The following is a 26,050-nucleotide window of genomic DNA, read 5'->3' as shown; positions in this document are numbered from 1 at the left end:
TCAAGGTGTTATCAATGATAATTAATTATTGGGGACTTATCAGACAATTCGAAGGGTTGATCGAGGATTGTCAGTCAAGCCTCGATCGAGCCTAGGAATTCCAGTCTGAACACTTGGTGAGTTTTCGAAGTTCATCCAAGCTTGTTTCAACCTTGAGAATCTAGGCTCGACCCACCTTGGTGAAATCTCAATCAAGCTTGAGCCAACCTTCATTCCATTGTCCATTCCTACATGAATATTATTTATTATTTGAGTACTGTGCACCCAGAAACTCGTTTTCCAGCCCATGCGTCTTTTAATTTGTTAATTAACCCCAGATAACCCAAATATCCTCACCCAAATGACCATGAATTACCACGTGGCCACAGAAAAAGCCGCAAAAAAATCCCACATGAGAATTTCCACCGCATTAAAACCCACTCGGGCACCCCCAACCCTCCCCTTCCCCCCCTGAAACCCCCAATAAACCAATTCTATTTGATTACCAAACCCCCAATAAACTCAAATAGCACGTGAAGACATAATAATCATCGTCCACTTTACCTCCGCCATAAAAACCTTGAAAAAAATTGTAAAAGAAAAGGAGAGGGTTGCGCACTAACAAGGAACCCCCCGCAGCTCACCGGCCACGTTCCAGCCGCCTACTCGTCCTCCCCCCCATGGTCCCTTCATCCCCCTTGCCGTGAAAAGGGGGAGAGTATCGATGGCCCTCAAAAACGTTTTGGGTTCATGCTAATAACGTGGTGATAGTTCTGCACGCGGCAGTTCTCACACAACTACCCTTTTTACCATTTCATTCTGCCCCCCCCCCTCAACCCCCTCGCCCCAATCTAGGTTTATTCTCCACCCTTTTACGACACCTCATCTGTATGACTTATGTCTATAACCCATTATATCGTTTTCACGATAATCGCACGACCCTCGACCCAACGATAAATCTTCCCTCTTTCCCCAATGAAGAACCCAAGAACGACTGCATAAAATGGAAATAAAAAGAAAAAGGTTTGACCCTCATGTAAATTTCCCCAAAACAAGAAGAAAAAATTATTACAAATGACGCAAAGGGGGCGATTTATTTGATGCTCAATACGTCAGGCTCAGGTCCTTGTTATGGACTTTTAAGGAGAACCGGCGGGGAAAATAGTTCGTAGTGAGATGGATCAGTTTATTTTTGATGGGCGGATATATACTGGACTCGTCAAGGAGAGAAATTGTCGGTGGAAAGTACTAGAAGAAAAACGTAAAAATTACGTATCGAAATGTAATCGGTAAGTGAAATAAAATTCTGTAAAAATTATGAGTCTGAGCTGAAATTTTACGTTTCCGTTCCATAAACTTTACGTAAAGTTCCGTAAAAATGACTCATCGGGTCCAAGATTCAGGGAGAGGGGGATTCTATGTACCTGTTCCGTGACCCAGCGTTTACCGCAGCAGATCTTTTTTGTTGAAAGAAAATTAAATGAACAATATGCAAAAATACGAGGGTATATAAATAATAAATAGAGACATTTTTTTTTAATGGCATTAATTAACAATATGCAAAAACAAGAATACTGAGCACGAGTTAAACTGAATTCCTCATCGTAATTATGTTTTTTGACGCCGGGAGTCCTAAGTTGCTCATCACTCGTAAATTAATGTGATCCTCATCATGGTTAAATGAACTGAAAAATTCAAAAGAAAAGAGGAAACCAATAAATAATTGCACTTGAAAAATCGCAGGCATTGGAGACACATAACAGACAGTTTCTTGCAACACAGGAAAATTTTTCACTTACAATTTTGAGCTCGATCCGCCATTACAACTTCGATTTTTATTGCATTTCGACATTTCCTGCGACACGCCACCATCAGATTTCCCGCCAACTGTCCCACCGATCAGTTTTTCCCCTCCACCTGGCCAGCCCGACAATATCCGATGACTCCCGAGTCTCATCTGTTGATGAAAATTGTGAAACTTGCAGTCAAATTGCCTCGTTCTAGCTAACTTACCGTAAATTTCCCGACATATCCAGAATTATTCCCTTCTGTTCTTACAAAAACTAATAAGAAATGCCACCCGCTTGCGGATTACGTGACTAGTTACGTAATTCTTACGGAGTATTTCTCTCCTGCGAGGAAATAAACCAGAGAAAATATAAAAAAAAGAAAAAGGAAAATTACGGTCACAGGACGGGGGAGAAGTTGGGGCTAGAGGTCGAAGGGTGGAGATTAAGGGCCGAGGAGGTAGAGGAGATGAGTTTGTTAAAAAGACAGAAGCGGGACAGCGTTCGCACGCATCAGAGACATCAAAGCGACAAGACGAAATGAAATCCAACCGCTATATAATCCACCTCTCGTTCACGTTTCTCTTCTCCTTTATTCCTCACTGTGCCCACTCACTTCTGCTCTTTCTTTCCCATTTTCAGTACACGGTACAACCATCTTTACTCAAACCTTTTTCATCCCCCTATCCACCACCGCCACCACCACCACCCCCTCCATGTTTGGTGTCTCGAGAGTCAACCGCCAGTAGTATATGTATGGTCACAGTTGATACCACTGCTGTACTGTTTCGCAATTTCAGGAGTTGAGTTTTCACATTTTTCTTTTTTCCTCCCCTGTGACTCTTCTTTGCTCACATTTTTTTCACCCTCACTCCTTTCATCTCCCGTACAATCTCTACATAAGCCAGTGTTTATACAAATATGTCACGTTTGAAGAAATGACCGAGGTTCTTTTCATTATTTTATTTTGGCTTTTTATTCTAATGCGGTAGAACGAATCAAAAAGATTCTGTCGAAAAGGGTCGCGAGTTGGCTGGTCATTGAGGGTGAGGAAAATGAGTAAGAATCTCTCGAGATTTTGGATCTGGGTGGCTGGCTATGTAATTACGATTCTCCGAGTGTTGCACTTTTACCTCGTAACAACTTGGGAATTTCGTTTTGCTCATTGTGAGGAATGAAAAGGAGTGACGAAGGGGTGAGAAGGAATGTTTTATGGAAAACACCCCACTTGAATGTTACGTAGAGTTGCGAGGAGTGCACGAGTGAGGAGGGGAGGACTGGAAGAGGGGGTAGTTACTGCATCTCTTCAGCAAACTTTTCCATCAGTTCAATGATACTCGTCTTCTTTTTTTTTAATATTTTTTTAGTCGTTATGTTTCAACTTTGGGGATGAAAGTGGGTTAAGAAACAATAGCGTGGGATTTTTTGTTGCGGCAGTGGGGGGGGGGGGGTTTAGGGGTAGAATAATTGTGATTCTCAAGTTTTTATCTGGGTAATGGTATAATCATAAATATGAATGGATCTTCAGGGAATTCATGGAAATTGTTTAATCGAGTTATTTCTTTTTTTTTTAGGGGAGGGCCTTGTGTGGGGGTAGAACGAATCATCTCAGACTCATCCTGCGCCGTCTGAAGAAAATCCTTGTGGGAAAGCTCGCGGCAGGCGAGAAATCTACTTAGGGCACCCCGCATACTCCAAAAACAACTTCTGTACGGTCATGGGATTTCTAGGGGAGATGTGGGACTCTCGAATTTATGGAAATAATTAATTAGAGGGAAAAAAGAACTATGGGTGAGAGACACCTCGAAATGTCCACGTGGACTGTTATTATTATTGATTGATTAAATAATTACTTGTTGAAAGAATTATCAGAAGTCTAATATTTGGAGGGCCACCGAGTGAGTCAGGTTTACCCAAAATCATTAGTGCACCATCAGGTGCAACTGAAGTGCATTCTCTTCCCCAGATTACAAATTACGATCAGATAACAAAAACAATATCATAAACCGTTTTTGTATGATATTTTTATTCCATAACCGGATTAGTTTTCACCCATCCAGTGTTAATTGTTTGTAAACGCGAGCGTTATGGTGAGTCTATTGATGTGTGCGTGAAAATCGTCGACATGAAAATCGAAAGAAATACCAAACCCCTTTCCCCTTCAATAATAATGGAAATGGCAATTGTTTATTTAAATTTTATTACCCATATTTATACCCTTTCGGGTTTTTATATTTCATCTCCCTTCCCTCTATCGTCTTTTAGTACATATCTTGTTACATAGAATTGCAATTGTTAGCGCAAATAAAATCTCACTACTATAGACTACTCGTAATATCAATTTAACATTGGCATGTATTTCGTCCAAAACAAACAAACAAAAAACTTCTAAACCTAATTTCGACAGCAGGAGTCAACCAAAGTCTAGATATAAATGGTCCCGCTTATAGTCTTTTTTCGCGATAAGTTCCAGGGATTTTGTTGGGTGCAGATAACGTATCCAACATGGTTTCAATAAATCACCATTTATTGTACAAAAAGTTCCAGTAAAAATCTACCATTTACTCATTCAACATGAAAATCCTCATATTTTCTATTACCCCACGATAAAACATTCACATCAAAATAAAGACACCGGTAATCACCAGCGTTCAGTCCTAAAATTGCAACGTATTTACCAAATGGATTATGGTTAACTGACTAGGAGGGAAATATTATCGTGAATTGAAGCGAACATAATGAGACGATAGTTTCCATCCCCCTCTCTCTCTCTCTCTCTCTCTCTCTCTCTCTCTCTCTCTCTCTCTCTCTCTCTCTCTCTCTCTCTCCACTTAACCCTCCTACCATCTCAGAGAGTAACGGAAGCCGCCTTGGCACTTCCTCGCCCTCAGTGCATCCTCCTCCATCTCCAGTATACAGGAACACCGAGAGATGGGCCGTGTAGCGATCGTTTCTACCAGATCATCCGTATAACTGGCCCCATTCGGCTCCCGTACTATGTCATGCGGAACAAACGAGGAAGCAACCGGGCGAAGGTAGTTCGCCGACGTAAATCGAATGTACCTGTCGCATGGCCTCTCCCCATTCTACATATCTCCGTCGCACCTGACCCGTGTTTATGCACTCGACGATGAGACCAATTGAATTTGGTTATATTTTTCTTATCAGTTGTTTATTATTGAAAATTAGCAAATGGCACTTGCATTGCTACAGTCATTTTTTATGACAAATTGGCAATAACGTCTGTATGAATTGTGATTTTGTAGATTGCGAGACCGAACGCGCATTGTAGCTGTAAAAATTATTCTTGAAAATGTGAAAATTAAATGTTTTGATTTCAAATTAATCGCCTTAGACAGCTGTGAGCCAGTAAGGAACTAGCTGGACAGACTTTCGAGATATCGATGGTCTTGATGTTTGTTCTATTCATGATAGAACTGGCATAAGAAGGTGTGGCCCATCCAACACTCTAAAGGTTCGATAAAATATAATGTTCATAAACATGCACTATTTTCATAAATCAATTAAAAACAACCGATTTTCAAATCTCGAAATTCGATAATTCGAGAATACCGCATCGTCTCTTTTGGTAATCTGGATTTTGTTTCCATTAGAATAGACTATCGGCCCAGTCAGTGGCTTTCCTACTCACCTCAAAACAGCAACGCAGTGGTACCATTCACATCGTTCAGACATAAATGCTGATCCTCTTTCTATCCGTCAATCCATCTCCCTCTAGATAATTCCACATGAAATTCGAGAGTTTTTTTTTCCATCAAAACAACGAATCATTTTCGCCTACTACTTCCATCAGTTTTTGAACCAGATTTCGTCCTGGAGAGGGAATGAACAAAAAAATATCAAAAGTGACTTTTCATCATTCGCCAGAAAATTCCATTCCCAGATTTATATTTCGAACCCAGACCACACGTTCTCGTCATATCTACGTCACATCCGGTTATTGCGGAAATACTATCACACAGTGTGCCGTGCATTTGTATATAGATGGAAAATGAGAAAAAAAACAAAATTCTCTTTCCCATTTTTATTTTTTCTTTTTCGTCGCAGACACACAAAAACCGCAGAGCTTCGTCGGCTGTTGTATTTTCAAATTGAAAAAATCCAATCTCTCGGATGTCGAAAAACCCGGAGACGAACAATGGTGGATACATATAACATCCTCTTCTCCTCGTAGTAGTAACAGACAGGTGTGTGCATACAGCCGCGTCCTCGTGGTTAATGAAAACAAGTGGGCAAATGTTCCTCTATTGTATTGTAAAATTTGAGTCTGTTTAGTAATAGCAAAACTAGCTTTATTAAATCATTTCGGGGGAAAAGGGAATGTAAAAAGGAGAGACTTGTCTTGGGGGTACCTGGAGAGACAAGTCGCAGAAAAATTACTGTGTCGGTCACTAGAATCGAGGTGTAAAATGCTAGAATACTGGAATGTGTTTTACTCACATATAAAAATTCGTATTAATACCATAAATTTTTTACTACATGTTGTAATCAATGATATGTCTTCGTAAAATGTACGATACAGCATTATAAAATTTGACGGTCGATCATTTTTTTGTTGAGTCTAAATGAAAAATTGATAGAAATCCTTTAATAATTCCTATTTAGATCAGTTTATTTTATTTTACCTTCCTTTATTTCTTACCGTGCCACAGAGCATTTTAGGGTTAATTCATTGTGATTGGTTAACGATGAGCGCCGAGTATATCCGATTATTGCCGACGTTGGGCTCCGTCAGGGGACCTGTTGCATGAACCATCTAACGTCCATTTCCTCGTTGCCAGGTTCGAAATCAGGAAAGCGTCGGGGGCTAATTCTGATATCCACGGTGTACTATGCGAGACCCAATGCCCGCTCCGTGCGCCCCATTTGAATTTCCCACCTCGAACACATTGACCAATGGGGAAAACGTCTTATGCATAAAGTTAGCCGATGTCTTATGCCACTAACTTAATTTATGTGCTCGTGATTTCTTATAATATAGATCGAAAACCACACAGTCCGCTATTAAATTTACTGTGAACTTATCGTCAAATAGTGTAAATAGGAGTTTGTTAAATATATCGATATTGCATCAGGGTTTTAATCAAGTCGTCATTTATTAATCTCCAACCAATCACAAAATTCCACCTCATATTTAACATATCAACTTATATCTAACTCCACGTACGTATAACGAACTCCACATGCGCTGACTTCGATTTCCGGTGATGAAAAAATCTTTCATCACTGGGACTCGAATCTGCCCTACTGGGACGCTTCGCCATAGGGCCAGCGACTGACGAGGAGCCCCAAGACGTCCTTGAAAATGAAAGAGGCTTCGGAAAATTCCCACCTCAAATTGATTTCATAACATGATATTCAAAATATTATATAAAAATTGACGAATAGTTGTCTAAATTACATTTTTTTTGTAATATACCACCAGATTTAGAAAATTTGGTCCATATCTCGCACTGTCTGGCCAAAAAACGATTCATGTTATTTTACACTAGCGCCAGTGATTATCAATTATCAAAATGATCGATTGTGACTACGACATAATCAATTATCAATCATCTCCGTGAAAGCCACCATGTTGGATTAGTGACTGGTATACTTATATAGGACTTTCGTTAGTTAGGAATTTTGGTCTCTTATTTTTTGCCAAAATTGAAATAATAATTCGATGGAAAAAATTTCTCATGTAATACCTGACTTCTAGTCTGATTGTTCATGAATATATCAAAAGTGTACAGACAGATTAAATTTTAGTTTAGAAGCCAGCTTGCGAATAGCTTCGACCAAATCATGTAATTAAATTTTATGCCGCGATGGGGCGTCATAGTTTGTCCAAATACTACATTTGTGGTGGCGATTCGTGGCACTCCCGGCGGGACAATTGAAAGCTTTTCCAAATTCCGGGATATTCCGGGCCGCATTATTAACTTGAAATTCCAGAGATATTCTATATGCGCTTTCCTCAGACCACATCCAATCGAATTTCCTGCAGAGGCTCTATAATCAATTCGTTTAAAATTGTTATGTACTTCATTTTATAAAAAAGTCATTTGTCATCTTCTATATTCATTTCATATCTGGAAGCGTGAACAAACTTTCCACATAACATTCCTTCAATAATATAAAAACAAAACAAAAAAATTCCACATAATTATTGGCTATAAGTGACAAATATTATTCCTATTTATTTTTAAGTTCATTTTGACCTTCTAAATAGTTTTTATTACGGAAGAATATTATGAAAAAAGCTTAAGGCAGCTCGAACCTTAGTAAAACCTTAGCATAGGAAATGGATACAAAACTAGATCACATATAGAATCGTAATTTTTTCCTCAATTCAATTATCGTTTCGGCTTTTCAAAAAAAAATACTTGAAAAAATTAGAACTTAGAGCAAGATCTTATGAGAAAATCAACAACTTTTTAACACCTCATAAAAGATAATCCACGGATTATAAAATAAGTTGTCTAATTTGTTTATAAGAAAGAAATATTGAAAAAAATATCAATCCCTTCCGGAATAAATTTAGATAACGCTGTTTATCTACGATTTTTTTCGAATTTCACGCATACAATTAGTCAGAAAATTTCGCAACTGAAAATATTCAAAAGCAGCGCATCAAGTAAGTTACCGACCTGAGGGTACCGGAACTTTAATCCTGACTTGGAGAAGAACGGCTGATTCATGATTATGAAATATTGAAAAAGCCTAATTAATGTAGCGAAACAATATCAATATTATGAATTCATATTCATAAAATGGCGGACGACCATTATTGCGACGAGTTTCGATAGGAAAATTGTGATAATCCAAGGTTCTAATATATACAATAATATACTCACCCCAAGGGAAATGATGAAAAACATTTGTTCATCAGTGAAATTTTCAAATTGAGGAACCTTCAATTGCGCAATTTTTGTTCCATTTTGCTTCACACGTTTGTAAGCATTGAAAGCTGCTCTAATTCCAAGTGTTTCGGCAATATGGTTATTTAATTGGTCTGGATCTACAAATTTAGGCGCATAATACTCCACATATTGTCCCTTAACGCAGCCAATCCTTTTCATGTACTCTTCCCATTGGTATTCACTCAGCAGCTCGTTCTTACGATCTCCTTTTACCCGCATTTCTGAAAAAGGAAATAATAACAGAACAATATCACCCGATAGTTCATTTCATTTTGTTTAGTTTAGCATACCGTGAAGGCTGAGCGAATCACTTATTGCAGAACCAACGCGAGATCCTATAATCGCGTAATACACGTAACTAAAAAAAAAGAGAATATGGATTATGGTATCAACTATTATGAATTTTCATTATATTTTTAAATTATTTATTTACCTATAGTGATTAAACCATTTTTCTCATTGTGTGGAGGAAAAAAGGTTCATAAATATTAGCAAATTTTGGGGTGTCGACATTGCGAATTTTCAAATTTGTAACTAAAGTAATTGCAGGTGTTTCTGATCATGAGTCGCACTTGTGGGGATTTTATGAGTTTTTTTTAAATGAGTGCTTCTCCCTTAATTCTCAGTCGGAATCGTACAACTAATTTGCTTGAAAGACCGTGAAAATAAATCATTTTTTCAACTCACTGTCTCTGTCAAATGCCACAGTATCAATTCAACTCTCCATCTTCCAGTCCGCACCAAAAAACTTGGTTTTCTTCAAACTTTTGTTTTTTCATCACACAGAACTTTTGTTTGACGCTCATTTCCTAATTCTATTTATTTTTTTTTTTAAGTCAAGGCAAACAAGATACGAAGTTTATTCGGGCTGCATTTTTTACAAAAATTTATTTTTGTTTTTTTCCGCAGATTTCATACATTTTTTAAATAGAAATAAAAAGCTTTTATATTTCATGGACTTTGTGATTTAAAATTGAATTTAAAATTTAATTAAGTAAGGTTTTACTTCTTTAAATGTTTGCAACATATTTAAATTTACTGTTGGCAATATTTGAATGTCGTACCTACATTTGAAGATATCATTCGGGTGGGTCAGTGCTGCCAATATCACCAATTGATTCTGGCAATTTTATGATGTGAAATCGTGAGAATGTGAATATGGGACCGTTCCTTCGCGTACCATTGAAAATGCGTTTAAAGTGTACCATTGAAAAGAGCAGAAATAATTTATATAGGATAACTCAGAGTAATATTCCAATTCTTTGTCTCCTGCTCGAGGTAATTATTATTAAAACTCCTCTAGAGGTGAAGGAGGGGGTAGTTATCTCATACATAGATATCCGGTTGAAACTTTTTCACGTGACTTTTCATTACCTTTTTTTCGTTCTTCTGATCTACAGTAACAACAACGATTAATATAAATAATGTATTAACAGGTCAATCATAACAAATTTCCTGAATTACTTAAAATCAGCAGTATTTTACCTATCACTGATCAGCTATCGGCTAAGAAGATCAAACAAGAGTGAATGTTAAACCGCTTTGTTTCGGTAATTACAAACTACCTCACCTCGCGATCAGAAACTCCTCCACACATGAAACGTCAATCAGAAACTCCCTCAAAATTAATCATCAACTCAGGCAAATTTTTGATAATTTGCCTGATAATAACTATAATTTTCAGCCTCATTAATAATTAGAGTTTCGTACTTACTCAGGTATTCCAGAACCAAATATCGGACGCTGGAAGAGAGATGCAGGAATTCCTAGGATACAATTTTTCAGATACAGTGGAAACTTTTTCCAATAAATTGTCATATTAGTCCTATTAGAAATGGCATCTGTACTTACGGACTGAATTCCTTTCCCTGCGGTACGTAGGCATCAGCAGAAATGGGAACATCGTTATGCTAAAACAGAAATCATCCCAATCAAAATTAGAATTTGCGGCCTAATTAGGAACGTCAAATCAATAATCATTACCGATTATAAACAACCTTGGCAGACTCCAATGGATCGAAATACTTCTTATGTTTCTCAAACGCCAATCTATTGCTCATGTAGTTATCCCCCACAGTGAGCTGTGCATATAAATAACACGTAATAAAATATTAATTAATATTTCGACAATAATATTGATAATTTTACGTACGTGTTCATAGCGATGGTTCATGAACTTCTCCACATCATCAAACCATGGATAGTCGTATGAATAGGATATATTCTTAACTTTATGTTTTAACGCTTCTTTAGACTGAAATGTCATCCAGTTGGAATCATCAATTTCAAACTCCAATTCATTTTTCAAGTCGTGGAATAATTTTCGAGCCTGAAAGCAAGATGATTACTTCATTATGAACAAGATCAGAAAACTGATTGATTTCTTTAATTTGAAGGGTGGAAGGAGGGTGCACTGGTCAAACGATTGATTTGTTCTAAAGGAAATCTGTTAGCTACTGATGAATGGTAAGTGGACTGAGCGAGGATTAATAATTGAGTCTCGATCGTTGCCTGAATTATCATGTCTTGGCCCAGTCTTGTACACCAACCCTGGTCCAGTATGACAAACCCGAACCGGCACCAGTTCAGGGCCGAGACTGCCAAGTCTTAGACCAGGTTTGAGTCTGCTGTGGCCCATTTGTTCCCTTTTACCTAGTCCAGGGTGTTGTACCCTTTTTTGTAATTTTAGTTAGTTCGTCTGAGGAAACGAATTGGAGCGGATGTCCCTTCCGAGCGTACAAAAAATCGCTCAATTTACTCACTGACAAGTTTGAATTATTTAAATTTACCCCATTTCTAATAGGAACGTTGAAAGAGCACTTCCGCCTCCAATTCATCCTCCTTCCATCTTCAAAAATAAAGTATGCAATTATGAAATATTTTTAAACATACTTACAGCTTCTTTAAGAGTCACATTAAAGTAATTTCCCACCACCAACTGAATATCCTCGTATAAACTTCGGCCTTCATCAAAACATTCTTTCCAACTATGAAATTTAAAATAATTCGTTTTTATACTCCTCTTTCATATTGAGGTGGCACCAGTATTCGAATGAAACCTAATTAACTTAATTTGGAGCAAAGTTGGAGCATTATTTCAAACGGGTTGACGATAGTAGAAAGATAAGATCATTTTCAAACTTTTCCATGCAACGTATGCTTATTTCTATGATTTATAATATTACTCGAAATTACTTGATTGTCCTAAAATTTGTGTTTTCTCCAAAAGTAAATGACAACGAAGTACATGAAAGTGATTCAATTGTAAAATAAATATTTATTTAATGTTACCATAGCTTCCTATGATTTACTGGGAATATTTAAGGACCTACTCTATTACCTCGATTAATTACCAGAATCTAAACAATTTGTTAATCTGTTTTGTTCGAATTAATTTCATTAATTACACCGATCAACACAATCAATGGCACCTCAGTTACCCCGTGAAAGTTCAAGATTAAAATAGGAATAGTAATTCAGTCCTGCGGGGGATCATTAATCATTCGAAAATTGGTGCCACCATCGGATAATTATTATGGCTAACCGTGACATCCTTTTGCTGCCCGGTAACGCAGCGTTTCGCAATAGACGCGACAAATATCTTGCGTGAATGAAATTGACTGCAACAAAAAAAATTATATTTTACAGGAAAAAAAACTAATAAAGTGTGTTTTTCAATACCGATTGTCCGCTCATCAGTTTCCTTCAATAATGTTTGCAATGATAAGAGGTACGGCCTATCGATGTCCATCTGAATATGATCTCGTATTTCAATTTTTTCCGGAGCGAGTATGCGCCGGAAAATCTCTCTCCAATTCACCTGCATCGCATAAAAAATTATAAAGTTTCGATTTTTCATAATCCAACAATATTAATTGGGAACTGTGCAAAGATAAAAAATTATTTTTTCCAAATGTCCGTTTACTTCAGAAAAATAATTATTTTTTCAAAATTGTATTTCTTCGGACTAAGTTTAAATTATGATGATCATATTACTCTAGAGGATGAGTATTTTGTACGTGACCTTGAATGAACTCCATTAATAATTATTTAGTTTTTCTAAATTTCTGATTCTCTTGAGGGAAGAATTTCGATGAATGATTTAACGTGCATAATTATTGCAATAAGTTCCCTCAAGGTTATGACTAACATGATCATGTTCCAGAACAATATAATTGAGGCTATTCAGCCCTAATTAGAATTGTCAACGAATTACTTAATTTTATGAATATCGGGCTGAAAAAAGAAGTACTTTCCTGAAGTAAATACAAAATGATTTTTTTTCTCGGTATGATATTTACCGCTGCTTTAGATCCATTTGCATTCGGTCCAAATTGATTGCCATAATCCCAATCATCAACCCAATTTGCGACGTTCATAATGTAGCCATTAGTAAGATAATCCATTGTCCGAATCTGAAAGAACGATTTTATTGAAACGTGTAGGATGATTTCTTCAAATTACCCGATTTAATCAACATTTACAGATGACAATAGAGAACTATATCATATTCAGAGATCCTCGCAAATTACCTTTTGTAGGCGACTCGTGAAGTTCAAGAGATCCATAATGTCCTTATTCAATTGCTCATCAGAAACATTCGCCGCCGTATGACGAATGAGTAACTGAACTGTATTTTCAACTGCTGATCTAGATAGTAACTGATGGGATCTAAGTGGCTTCCAGTATGGCTCTGAAAGCTACACGGATTTTATAATTATGATTACTTCTATATTACAATTCACTTAAATTCGCAAATACCCGGACGTCTCGTATAATATATTGGGACCGGAGTCCGAAAATACCGCGTGTGATTGGAGATGAAAACATTCCATGGTAATCTGTGTAGGATGACTGATTTATGGTGTGACCTGAGTGAAAGGGCAAATGCGGGTGTGAGTGAGATGAGAGAATGTCGCCACAAAATGTAAACCTAGACGGTAATTTTCCAAGTATTTTTAAAGATTTGAATGTTTATATGAATGTATCGGATGTCTGTTGCGTAGTAGGGAATAATGCACCATTGTTAGATTGAGTGGAACAAGGGAAGTGATTTTGGGAATGAGTGTGACGTGTGAGGTATGCCTTTTTCTTTTTTTTGTGTTTATGTGTTTCGTATGAGTGGAATGAGTGTAAAAGAGAAAACAGTGTGACAGAGTGAGAAAGAGAAATAGAATAAACAAATGTGTATGGATGGTGCGAGAGGACGACTTATGGGTCAGTCCGAGGATGCGTTTTGAGCAGTGAAGATCGTAGATTTTACCTTATGTATTTTTATTCATTTTTTAAAATAAATATTTTTAAGTCTAATTGAAATAGTTACTGTCCCCTGTACCCTGATCCTACAAATTGGGGGCTCGTCCGGGATCAGATCAGGCCAGTGATTATTTTAATAATGAAGCGTTTATAAAGTTGAAAAATTAAAGTGAGAACAGCCAGTTTAGCGACTTAGTGAAGTAACCTAAAGGAGTTAACGTGATTCTTGTGGATACAATACGTGATAGGCAGACGGCCACACGAGTAAATTGTTGCGTATTGTGGAAGCATTTAACGAAGCATAAAAATGACAGGTGAAACACTGATAGCTACTTACGAGGCGATGTCGGAAGAGGAATTGCGAGCAAAATTACAAGTGCTCGGATTACCTACAGAAGGTGTACGCGACGTCCTATTGGAGAGACTGAAGAAACATTACGAGCAAAGTCCAGGTAGTTCTGGTATTAATACGAGAAAAGGTGACAAAGGAAGAAAAGGTGATAAAGGTGTAAAAAGTGGGCAAAAATCAGCAGATAGCCAATCCAAAGAAGTGGAAAACAAAAAAGAGCATAAGAGTGCAGCTGTTGACGTGGATCAATTAAAGGTGATACAGTTGCAGAAACGATTGAACGAGATGGGCTTGTCGATCAAGGGCAAGAAAAAAGAATTACAAGAGAGACTCAAATCAGCTCTGATGACTGACGATGAAGATGACAATGAAGGTGATGATTCTAGTGAATCAGATGCAAGTGATGAAGATCAGAGTGATTCCGATGAAAGTAGTGATGACACTGAAGATGAAATCGAAGAGCGAAATCGGCGACGACGCAGACCATCACCGAGACGTCGACGTCATAGGAGAACCGCATTAACATTTAAAGATGTGGAATACGCGCTTGAAAAATTCAGTGGTGACAAGAACGAGAATGTGCGTAGATGGATAAATAAATTTGAAGAAAATGCTGAGATGTGTGAGTGGTCAGATGTGGAAAAAGTGATTTATGCTCTACGATTATTGACTGGATCGGCCAAAGTGGTTGTTAATTTTGAAGAAAAAATAAAGTCGTGGAAAGCCTTAAAGAAGTTGTTGACCAGAGAATTTTCCAGCATGAGTAATAGTAAGCAGATACACAAGCAGCTGAGTGGTATCAGGAAAAAAGCAGACGAATCTTATCAAGAATATGTGTTCCGTGTTCTCGAAATCGCAAGCCACGCCGATTTAGAAAAAAAAGCAGTAGTACAGTACATAATCGATGGAATTCAGGATGATGAGGTAAACAAGTCAATCCTATACGGTGCAAGATCAATCAAGAGTTTGAGAAGAAGACTGTCCTACTACGAATTACAAAAGAGCAATACCAAGAGTAAAGGATACGCAGGTGAAAAATCGAGATTCCAAGGTGGTGAAAAATTTAAGAAAGGAGAAAAACATCAGCTGAAAAGTGTTGAGAAAAAGAAAAGATGTTATGTATGTGGCAGTCCGTCGCATATGAGTCCAGAGTGTCCAGATAAAGCTAAAGGATCAAAGTGTTTTAAATGTAACGAGTATGGACATATTGCTTCTAAGTGCACTAATGAGAGACAATTAATAAAGACTGGAGATAACTCTAAAGCTCCCAAGCCGCGTGTTGATGTGTTGACGTCATTTGACAAGAAAACCCATAAGAATGTGAAAGTGTTAAATCAGGTGATTAATGCAGTGTTGGATCCTGGAAGTGATTTGCACCTGATGCGATCAAGTATATACAAAAAGATTGGTTCGCCAGAGTTGAAGCTGAAGATTATTCCGTTTTGCGGGGTAGGCTCGATTACCCATTATACATTGGGTAGATTCGCAGTTGATGTGATTATTGACGAGATGAACTTTAAGTTTAATATCGACGTAGTGCCAGATGATTTTATTGGACACGACCTTTTGATTGGTGCTGAGTTATCCGAGCATGTGGAGGTGAGATTTAACAACAGGCAGGCAACGTTGGTAAGAGTAAATGAAGAAATTCCTTCCATTGATACTGACGACGCGGGATGGAATGAAGTTTTAAACATTAATGCATGCGAAACAAATAAAGTTAAAGAAGAAGTAATATCGCTCGATCATGTCACAAGTCCTGAAATAAAAGAAGAATTAAAACAGCTGATAGAATCATATGAACCGACTGCAGAGCTAGATACTGGAGTTAAAATGAAAATTTTACTAAAAGATGAGGAACCAGTTTTTCAAAATCCCCGGAGATTGTCAGCTGAGCAAAAACGAGTAGTGAACGAAATAATTGACCGATGGATTCAAGAAGGTGTTGTAAGAGCCAGTGTGTCAGATTTTGCAAGTCCAGTGGTGTTAGTGAGCAAAAAAAATGGACAGATCAGACTATGTGTAGACTACAGACTTTTAAACAAAAAGGTGATAAGAGATCGGAATCCATTGCCTTTAATCGAGGATCAATTGGACCGTTTGCAGTGTGCGCGAATTTTTGTGACATTGGACTTGAAAGACGGATTTTTTCATGTTCCAATAGAAGAGGAGAGCATCAAGTACACTTCGTTCGTGGTACCAGATGGACAGTATGAGTTTGTGAAAGTTCCTTTTGGGTTTTGCAACTCACCAGCCGTTTTTCAAAGACATGTAAGAGTTATTTTTCGTAAGTTAATTACTCATGGTGTAGTGTTAGCTTATTTAGACGACTTGATAATACCAGGTAAAGACGAGAATGATTGTTTAGATAAGTTGAAAGTTGTATTTCAAGTTGCTAGTAAGTACGGTGTGATTTTTAACTGGAGTAAATGTGAATTCCTAGTAAGACGCGTTGAATATTTGGGTTACGTGGTTGAGGCAGGTCAATACTACCCTTCGCCTAGAAAGACTTTAGCTGTAGAGAAATTCCCAAGGCCAACGACAATTAAGCAGGTACAAAGTTTTTTGGGATTAACCGGATATTTTCGGAAATTCATGCCGCAGTATGCGATTGTTGCTCGTCCATTAACGCAGTTATTGAGAAAAGATGTTAAATTCGAATTCGGAGCAAAACAAGAAGAAGCTTTTCAAGCTTTAAAAAATATGATGGTGTCAAATCCAGTGTTAAAGCTCTATCAAGTTGGCGCGGACACAGAACTACACACTGACGCGTGTAAAATTGGGCTAGGAGCAATTTTGCTTCAGAAAAAACGCGGAAGATGGGATGTTGCATCCAATTTATTATGCTAGTTGGCGATGCAGTCCAGCAGAGGAAAAGTACACGAGTTATGAGCAAGAGGTACTCGCGATTGTCAAAGCGTTAAAAAAGTTCAGAGTGTATTTGATAGATACCCATGTAAAGATTGTCACTGATTGTCAAGCGTTTGCGTTAACTATGAAAAAGAAAGAATTAAATCTACGCGTGTCTCATTGGTCTATTTTGATTGAACAGTTCTCTCATACAATTGTGCATAGACCAGGTACAGCTATGCGTCACGTGGATGCTTTAAGCCGAAACCCAGTAGAAGTGTTATCAGTGCAGGTAGGCCGAAGCGGTTTATTAGAAAAAATTATTATGGCGCAAAAAGAAGATGTAGAATTAGAGAAGATTTTTGATGCTGTAGCAAAAGATAAAAAAAACGAATTTACTGTAAACAAAAGAGGTGTACTGTATCGAGAAACCGAAGGAGCTGAATTGTTAGTTGTTCCGAAAGCGATGCAATATGACGTTATCAAACAAGCGCATGAACGAGGTCATTTTAGCTGGAGAAAAACCGAGTATATGTTAAAACAAGATTTTTGGTTTCCAAACATGCGTCAAAAGATTCAAAAGTTAATTGAGAATTGCGTACAATGTATTTTAGCCGAGAAAAAACACGGGAAAAATGACGGTTGGCTAAATTCAATTGATAAGGGTTCGATACCATTAGACACATTCCATATTGACCATCTCGGTCCAATGCCTTCGACAAAGAAGTCGTACAACCATATTTTTGCGGTGGTTGATGCGTTTACAAAATTTGTGTGGCTATATTCCACAAAGTCAACGACAGCTGAAGAAGTAATTACGCGATTAAAGAGACAGGCGTTCGTTTTTGGTAATCCAAGACGTATTGTTAGCGATCGAGGTTCAGCGTTTACCTCGAATGCGTTTAAAGAATATTGCGCAGAAGAAAATATTGAACATGTGTTAATCACGACAGGAGTACCACGAGGAAATGGACAAGTTGAGCGAATTAATCGCATTATCATCCCGATGTTGACTAAGTTGTCATTGTCAAATCCGATGGAGTGGCACAAGTATGTTGATGTTGTGCAACAACAGCTCAACGCTTCATACAGCCGAAGTATCAAACAAACACCATATGAATTAATGATTGGCGTGAAGATGAAGCTGAAAGACGATCCAGAGCTGAAGAAATTAATTGAAGACGAATTCATTGAAGTTTTTGAAAATAAACGATCGGAAGCAAGAGAAAATGCGAAAAACAACATTCTGCAGATTCAGCAAGAAAATCAGCGAAATTATAACCGTAAACGAAAGGAAGCAGTACAATATAAAGTGGGAGACATTGTTGCAATACAACGCACACAATTTGGTGGAGGACTCAAGCTATATCCGAAGTTCCTTGGTCCTTATAAAGTAACAACTGTATTGAGAAACGACAGGTATTTAGTGGAGAAAATTGGCGATCATGAAGGTCCCAACAGCACGAGCTCATCAGCAGACCATATGAAGTTTTGGTCTCAGGCAACCGACTACGATTTTGCCATTGAAGATGAAGTAAACGACTTTGAAGATGATGACTAGGTGAAGTATCGAGGACGATACTTAGAGCAGGATGGCAGGATGTAGGATGACTGATTTATGGTGTGACCTGAGTGAAAGGGCAAATGCGGGTGTGAGTGAGATGAGAGAATGTCGCCACAAAATGTAAACCTAGACGGTAATTTTCCAAGTATTTTTAAAGATTTGAATGTTTATATGAATGTATCGGATGTCTGTTGCGTAGTAGGGAATAATGCACCATTGTTAGATTGAGTGGAACAAGGGAAGTGATTTTGGGAATGAGTGTGACGTGTGAGGTATGCCTTTTTCTTTTTTTTGTGTTTATGTGTTTCGTATGAGTGGAATGAGTGTAAAAGAGAAAACAGTGTGACAGAGTGAGAAAGAGAAATAGAATAAACAAATGTGTATGGATGGTGCGAGAGGACGACTTATGGGTCAGTCCGAGGATGCGTTTTGAGCAGTGAAGATCGTAGATTTTACCTTATGTATTTTTATTCATTTTTTAAAATAAATATTTTTAAGTCTAATTGAAATAGTTACTGTCCCCTGTACCCTGATCCTACATCTGCGTGTGGATTATCGCATTACTATTGGATTATTGTATTCAATTTTATACGAGACTGTTCAAAATCTGAATACGATCAGAAACGCGATCGGGAGGCATCGGTACACACCGTCTAGTGGGGCTTGCAGTCAGTATATTCACAATCACAGTCAAGTGAGGCTATCGAATCAGGAAGTAGCTGGGTGTAGCGCTGGGTTAGATTGGAATAGGATCAGGCTTTAAGACGCCAATATTCCTCCGAATCTCGAAGCGATTATTTTATGGACAGAATTTTTGTAACATTATCGCCTCAATCTCTACCCAAAATTATTAAATATTGTTAAATTAGTCTTCACTCAAGATTGTTTATCTAGATGCTAACCAATTCGGGGCTGATCCTTGGACCAATATTGCTCGTATCACCAACAGTTTCCATTTTATTTCTATACTCGAGTATTTGATTATAAGTTTCCTTGCTACAAATTCGTAGATTGTCCTTGTCACTAAGATTTATTAAACATGACAGACTCACATGTTCATATTTGGTTGCAAATATGATCATGTTTTGTCCACTAATACAAGGCAACAGAGCTATACCATCTGAAAGCAATCACTTAACAACAAATTCCGTTGTTCTCATTCAAGTTTAAGGATTGAAAATATAAGATTAATTTTTGTTGCATTATTGCAATCAGAACTTCAACACTTTCAATGGACCCATCAATCTTGGCTCAGAACTCAATCAGGCATTGGGCCAAACCATGTTGTCATGACTGGACGAGGATTAATAATTGAGCCTCGGCCCTAGCCTGAATTATGCCTTTGAAATGCCTTTGAAAAACATAAAATTCTAATATTATTCTAATCGTCGATTCTGCTCTCCCCGGCTCATTTTATCCGACCCTTCCGTCCCTCATTTCCCGTACTGACCCCCCCACTATTAATAAATTTCTTCAAACTTACAAAAATTTGTTGGTCTTCGGGATCACGCGACGCCGACACGTTGTACGTTATATCGAAGAACGCGTGACGATTAGTTAAATTCCAATAATATCTGTCAACATCCTGCCACGAATGTGCATTCCGCTTCCAGTCTTCAACGGTCATCATCATCGGCCATCCACCATTTTGTTTTAAAATGGAAATAATGTAGTCCACTTCCGCCTTATCATCTACAATGCACGAAATCAGGAAAAATCAGTCGTGAAATTCATCTCGTTCACTCAGATGAACATTATTTTCAATTACCAAATCTGGAGAACTTACTACTATTCATGCAGGACTTGAAGAATTTGTTGGCTTTTTGAACACAAGGAATATGACTCTCATTGTTCGAGCTCTCCACCATGTCTGAATTATTGAAAAGACAGTATTCAACATAATCAAAACTAATCAGACTTACGTCACAGCAAAAGTAAATTTCTGCTTTTGATGCACACGTCATGAATATTTTTCGACCGCTAAAGAATATACGAAAAAAATAAGATTTTTCAAGTTAAACTCCATAGGCGACTTCCTAAAAGGTTGCGTTAAACGTTAGACGCGTCAGCGGGAATAGCGTTAAATGTTTAACGCCACTCCTAAAGAGAAGAACAAGAGAGAAGGATAGAGTACGAGTGAGAGCAAGAGAGTAAATCGTAGGCGTCTAGTTATGCGGAACTCGTACTATTCCCCAGAAATATAAATAAAATAAACATTTTACATCGTATTTTAGTTATCACAATTCAATTGCAAATATTATAGATATTAATCTGTTAGAGCCCAGCGATGATAATTAAGTTTGAATTTGCAGAACGATAAATTTATAAAAGTGTTGGTTACTCCATCATATTCTTATCCTTTCCCTCTCGCTATTTTTCTCTCATAGAAAATGATACGCATTTCTTGCAATACCACCAAGGAGTTTCACTTCTTCGCAAGTAGTTGTCTGAATGTCAGCCAAAGGACCTTTCAGTATAAAAAAATATCTTCAAAGAGAGTGAAAAATTTAGACATTAGCTTTGAAATAATTCTACTGTACTTTTTAAACGTTTTTCGGCATCTAATGTCAGATTAGAGACGGTCTGTCTTTGGTACGGAATGTTGTAGGCGAAGTCTGTAAATTGCGATGCACCAAATATAAATCCATAAAAGTTGTCACATGGATCATAATTTTGATGCATGGTCGGGCGGAATATGTGGGCCACCTGCATACAATCATTCGTTGAACATACACCTGAACGATTTTTCCATGAATCTGCTTTCACCGGTGAGGCCCAAAGAATACCCAATAGTATCCTGAATTGAATAAAAATTTAATTTTCCCGATGTCTTATTCAACTGAATCGTCGAGTGATTATAGTGAGCAGCCAAAGGACTTGGTGTTAGAGGTAAAATTAATGGACTTACAAAAATTCAGTGGGGATCAACATTTTCAGCGGCTAAACTAAACCACGCAAAACGCTCGTTGAAATACGACTATTAGGTACTATCTGAAGAGTGAGGTGCGGAGGATAATGACTCTTAAATTACAAAGGTGGGAAACATTTACTTGATTGGACGCTTAATACGACTGAAGCATCATAAATGTATTATATATAGATTTCACTTTGAATCAAATGTTCGTAGCACCTGAGTCAGAGACCGATAAGATAGTGGAAGGTATTTCTCATGAATCACACGACTTCATTTTTGTGTTGAAAGAATGTAGTTTTTTGTACGGAATGACAATTCACTTGCAAGATAATTGAATAATCACGGTTTAATTAAAAGAGAGAGGAAAACAATGACGATTAATCAACTATTTGTACTTCCAGGTATTCCTGATATAACGAAAGTTACAAAACTTGACAAATTGTGTTGATAACGAAAAGTTAAGTAAGTAAAGTAAAGTTAACATTTTAATGGGCGATGGAAGAAAGATTGGATGAAGCTTGATTGACTAAGGTGAATGGACCCTAGATTCTCAAGGTTAAACCAAGCTCCCAAAAGCTCAGTCTCTAGGATGGAAATTCAAGTTTCCATCGAGGCTTCACCGACAATCCTCGATCAACGCTTCGACTTATCCGATAATTCCCCAATAACTAATTATCATTGATAACTCCTTGAAGTATTTTAATGGAATATAATTGGGTACGTAATTTATGATTCAATAATTATATGGGCTGAATGGAAGACTTACGTCTGAATTTGAATCAGGTTGCAGTGGACAATGAAATCAAGCTTCATTCTATCCTGGACCCTCCAGCCTGGAAGAACAAGACTGTTTCAAGATTAGATTGAGATCCGAAGGAGCATATACTGCTCAAGTTGGATCAATATAGGTTTTAACGATGCCATCAAGATAGCTTCCACGCTGGGTCTCCCAGGATCGAGCTCCCATACTGGATTTACCTTTTGTTCATCAGCCTGGGCAGCTTGGATGCCCATCGGATTAACACCTTACTTACCAATTTTTTTAAAGAAAACATGTTTATTCCACCAAAACGAACAATATATATGTCGAGTGGATGGTGATGTCTAGATGACTTACAAACTACGGTACAAGGATCAGGATAACGTAGTTCTGGTGAAAAAAGATGTTCAATATGTAACATACATACGATCTAAGAGGACGTGCTTGTAAATGATGTTTGTTTTTTCAAATTAATATTTAGAATCTCCGACATTACTTGCCTGTGTTTAGGCAGGACCAGAAATGGATCAGCAAAATTGACCAACCATCATTCACAGTCAATGTGATCCAATTATTTGAGTACTTTTGGATCCATCGTCAGGTCTGACTAAATGAGACTTTGGTCTTCATCTGAGCTCAATTTCCACTCAGTTAATTTCGCTTATGTCTCCCATGGACTGAGACCACCAAAACCTCCCTCCGAATTCCCATATTTATGCCCAAATTTCGGAATATCCTTTTCCGGCAGTAATGAAAAAGCTCAGAAACCGTTAAATACTCCCTCCCTCCATCCAACTCACCCGTTCTTGAGGGACCTGCACATTCCATTAAAATCCCCGAGCCATTCAAATGTCCTCAACTCTTAAAATCCACCGTAAAACAGGAAAAACAACGATTTTTCTCTAAAATTTCTACCCTTCAGATCTATCAACCCTCGCATCGGATTGCCAATGTCCACATATCCATTCTCCCGTACTGAGACTCTCCGGGTGAATCCTGGCTTTCCCCAAAGTGACCGATTTCACCATTTCCAGGAGCTATAAACTCTCAGTTGTACCGAGAAAAAAAAACGTAAAAGACTATCCGAGAGGTGAGTCGTTGAGTGGGAGTCTCGTAGTAGCCGAACGGCCTAACAGGCGCCCATAACAGCACATACAGTCAGGCCTAGAGCTCCAACTGGATGGCTGGGTGGCTATCGAGCGATGCCGATGCAATTCCAATTCCTGGCTGTCAGCGGCAGAGCTGCGGGAGACGCGTCCATTCGGAATCAGCCTTCCGTAAAATCCTGTACCTCCACCCCCTCTCATACCACCACTCCCCTCCTCATCCCCCTCTTTGAAGAACGATCCCCTCTCCATCCACAACTCAACGCTCAGTGCCACGTACCCTCCCACACACCCCAACAATTCCACACACCGAATATCGAATATACTCTCCGTGGTGGGCATGTGTTAATGCGTCACTGCGTAACGTCCAGCGTAACGACTGAAAATCACCATTTTTTATACATTTTTTTTTTTCATTTTTCCAGCCTCTCTCGTTTTCATGCCTCTGTATTTCAGTTTTTTTTTGTTCAATTCGATCTCATGCTGCGCTTTTTATTCATCATTATTTCATTATTATCGTCATTTATTTTTATTACAATGACGTGCATTTTCGGTAGCAGAAAAATTAAACTGTATATAATTCACTTTAATATTTTGTGTTTTCAACTTTTATTCTGTTCAGTTGAGCGTAAAATAAACATGCAGAAATTTTCCATCTCTGTATTTATTTAGTCGTTTCTATTTATGCCTCCACGGGAGTGTATCGACTGGCAATAAAGTGTGAAAATACACCGGGGAATGGTATTATGAAACTGAATATTATAAATTGTTGCGAAGTGCATCATCGTATACCAATGGTTTTCTTTCGTATGGGAGAATACTGATGTGTATTTGGGTGGAAGTTGACGTTTAGAGCGAGATAACAATTTTTTGGACCGAAAATGTAATCATTCTGGTCTAAAATATTGGAATATGGCCGGTGGATGGCATCGTCTGCCGCCTAGCGGACAGAAGACCTTTATTTCTGGGTTATAATAGAGGTGTAGGATCCTGAAGAGATGAAAATGAAGGAGACTTTGGAATAATCTAACTTTCAACACCCGGGCGCCTCCTGGTATTCGCGAAATGCATTCGATAATATCACGATATTTCGAGCATTTCGTCAGTGGGCCTCGAGACCTTATGGTGGCCGAACCATTCAAAATGGCGCGCCAACCCCCAAGAATCACAATCTCCACAACAGATCTTGAAAATATTCTGCATTTTGTGTGTTCCGTTATGGAGGATTGAGGATGTTATTATAATCATGTATTGGAGTTCACATTTCAAACTGTTTAACAAAAATTAATTTACAGTTGGATTGAATAGGTCTTTGTATGACTTGTATTTCTTTTATTCTCGGGTTTTCACTTGAGATTGGAAAACATTTTTATAGGTGAAAATTCTGAGAAGTTTGGGGTATGATGTGTATGCTCTGTTTTCTTGGGCCTCAACAGAGGTGCATGAGTATGGGACCATTATTAATGTGAGTCATGAGGTCCAGGGTGGTGTGGCTCTTTAGTCTTCTTAGTTAGTTCCTCTAAGGAAATGAACCAGAGCTGTTGTGCCTTTCGAGCGTATAAAATAACAATCACACGTTTGAATCATTATAACTATTCTATTTCTACTATCATGGAAATTAAACCATTAAAATGGCACCTCGCTGAGTCCGGAACCCCATTAGATGTTTATGATAATAGCACATCGTTTGTGAATTTGGGAAATGGACCATTGAAGGGAAGTTTTCACTGCTGTGAAGCGGTACACATCTGGGCGTATGTCATGGAGTACCTCCCCGAGGTTCGGGACTTTGGAAAAAGTGGTGCTATTGTAGCGAAGTGGCCACCTCTAGCTTGTTGGTAGATTTGGATTCTTCCAAGACCGAAGAGACTCTGAAGAGGTTCCGTGGATTTGTCCGACCACCATAACCTTAAAAATACTTTTCATACACAAATTACACTAATAAAATCATTCATCAGCTCACTATAAATGAACATCACCCAAAAAAATGTTGTCATCATCCAAAGCGTCTCCTTGAGTGGAAATGGTTTGATTATTAGAAATATACAATTTCTGGAGCCCAACAAATGTTGTTCAGCTGAAGCTGCATCTTTTCAACACAGGAAATTTTTTTCTCTCACTGAATTGAAGATGGAGAAGGTGAGTGCATCAGTTGACAAAACAAAATGAGGACTAAAAGTGAAAGAGAAATAGAAGAATGCGATAGTTTTTCGCGCAACAGAGAGTAGCGCACAATCCGGTGCGGCGCGCTCTGCTTCGATGGATTTTAAAAGATCCCGAGATTATCACTTTTTTTATTACTTCTTTTTTTCTTCACTATCTCACTCCATCTTCCTCGTCGTTTTTCAATTTTTTTTCTCATATTCTTATCTCAGCGAGAATGTCTCTGTATTGGTGTTGATACACATAGGCGATTGCTCATAGAGAGTATGTGGTAACCGCAGGCTCGGATTCAAGAGAGAGAATGAGAGAGAGAGAGAGAGAGAGTGAGAGAAGGGTATGCGTGGAAACCATGGGACGACTTTGGATAGGCTCGTTGGTTTTCCGCCGCGACTATCG

The 26,050-nt window shown here is 38.1% G+C and overlaps 1 protein-coding gene across 1 annotated transcript; it reads right to left on the bottom strand.

The window, feature by feature from the left end:
* Nucleotides 1–6,864: 6,864 nt before the first annotated feature.
* LOC135160063 (neprilysin-21-like) lies at nucleotides 6,865–21,778 on the bottom strand. The gene is made up of 16 exons (XM_064116237.1): nucleotides 21,620–21,778; nucleotides 21,252–21,508; nucleotides 20,498–20,581; nucleotides 20,195–20,403; nucleotides 13,225–13,392; nucleotides 12,994–13,107; nucleotides 12,374–12,512; nucleotides 12,237–12,312; nucleotides 11,589–11,679; nucleotides 10,845–11,021; nucleotides 10,676–10,773; nucleotides 10,544–10,602; nucleotides 10,407–10,458; nucleotides 8,983–9,050; nucleotides 8,627–8,913; nucleotides 6,865–7,781 (listed from the first exon to the last, which is right to left on the bottom strand). Exons 1-16 carry the CDS (start codon nucleotides 21,640–21,642, stop codon nucleotides 7,581–7,583), a joined length of 2,103 nt encoding a protein of 700 aa, XP_063972307.1. The 5' UTR covers nucleotides 21,643–21,778; the 3' UTR covers nucleotides 6,865–7,580.
* Between the last annotated feature and the right edge of the window lie 4,272 nt (nucleotides 21,779–26,050).

This window comes from Diachasmimorpha longicaudata, chromosome 1, assembly GCF_034640455.1.
Source record: "Diachasmimorpha longicaudata isolate KC_UGA_2023 chromosome 1, iyDiaLong2, whole genome shotgun sequence".
In the NCBI taxonomy this organism is placed as follows: domain Eukaryota; kingdom Metazoa; phylum Arthropoda; class Insecta; order Hymenoptera; family Braconidae; genus Diachasmimorpha; species Diachasmimorpha longicaudata.
The sequence above is the reverse complement of the archived record's forward strand: the minus strand, read 5'-3'. Positions and strand labels throughout refer to the sequence as shown.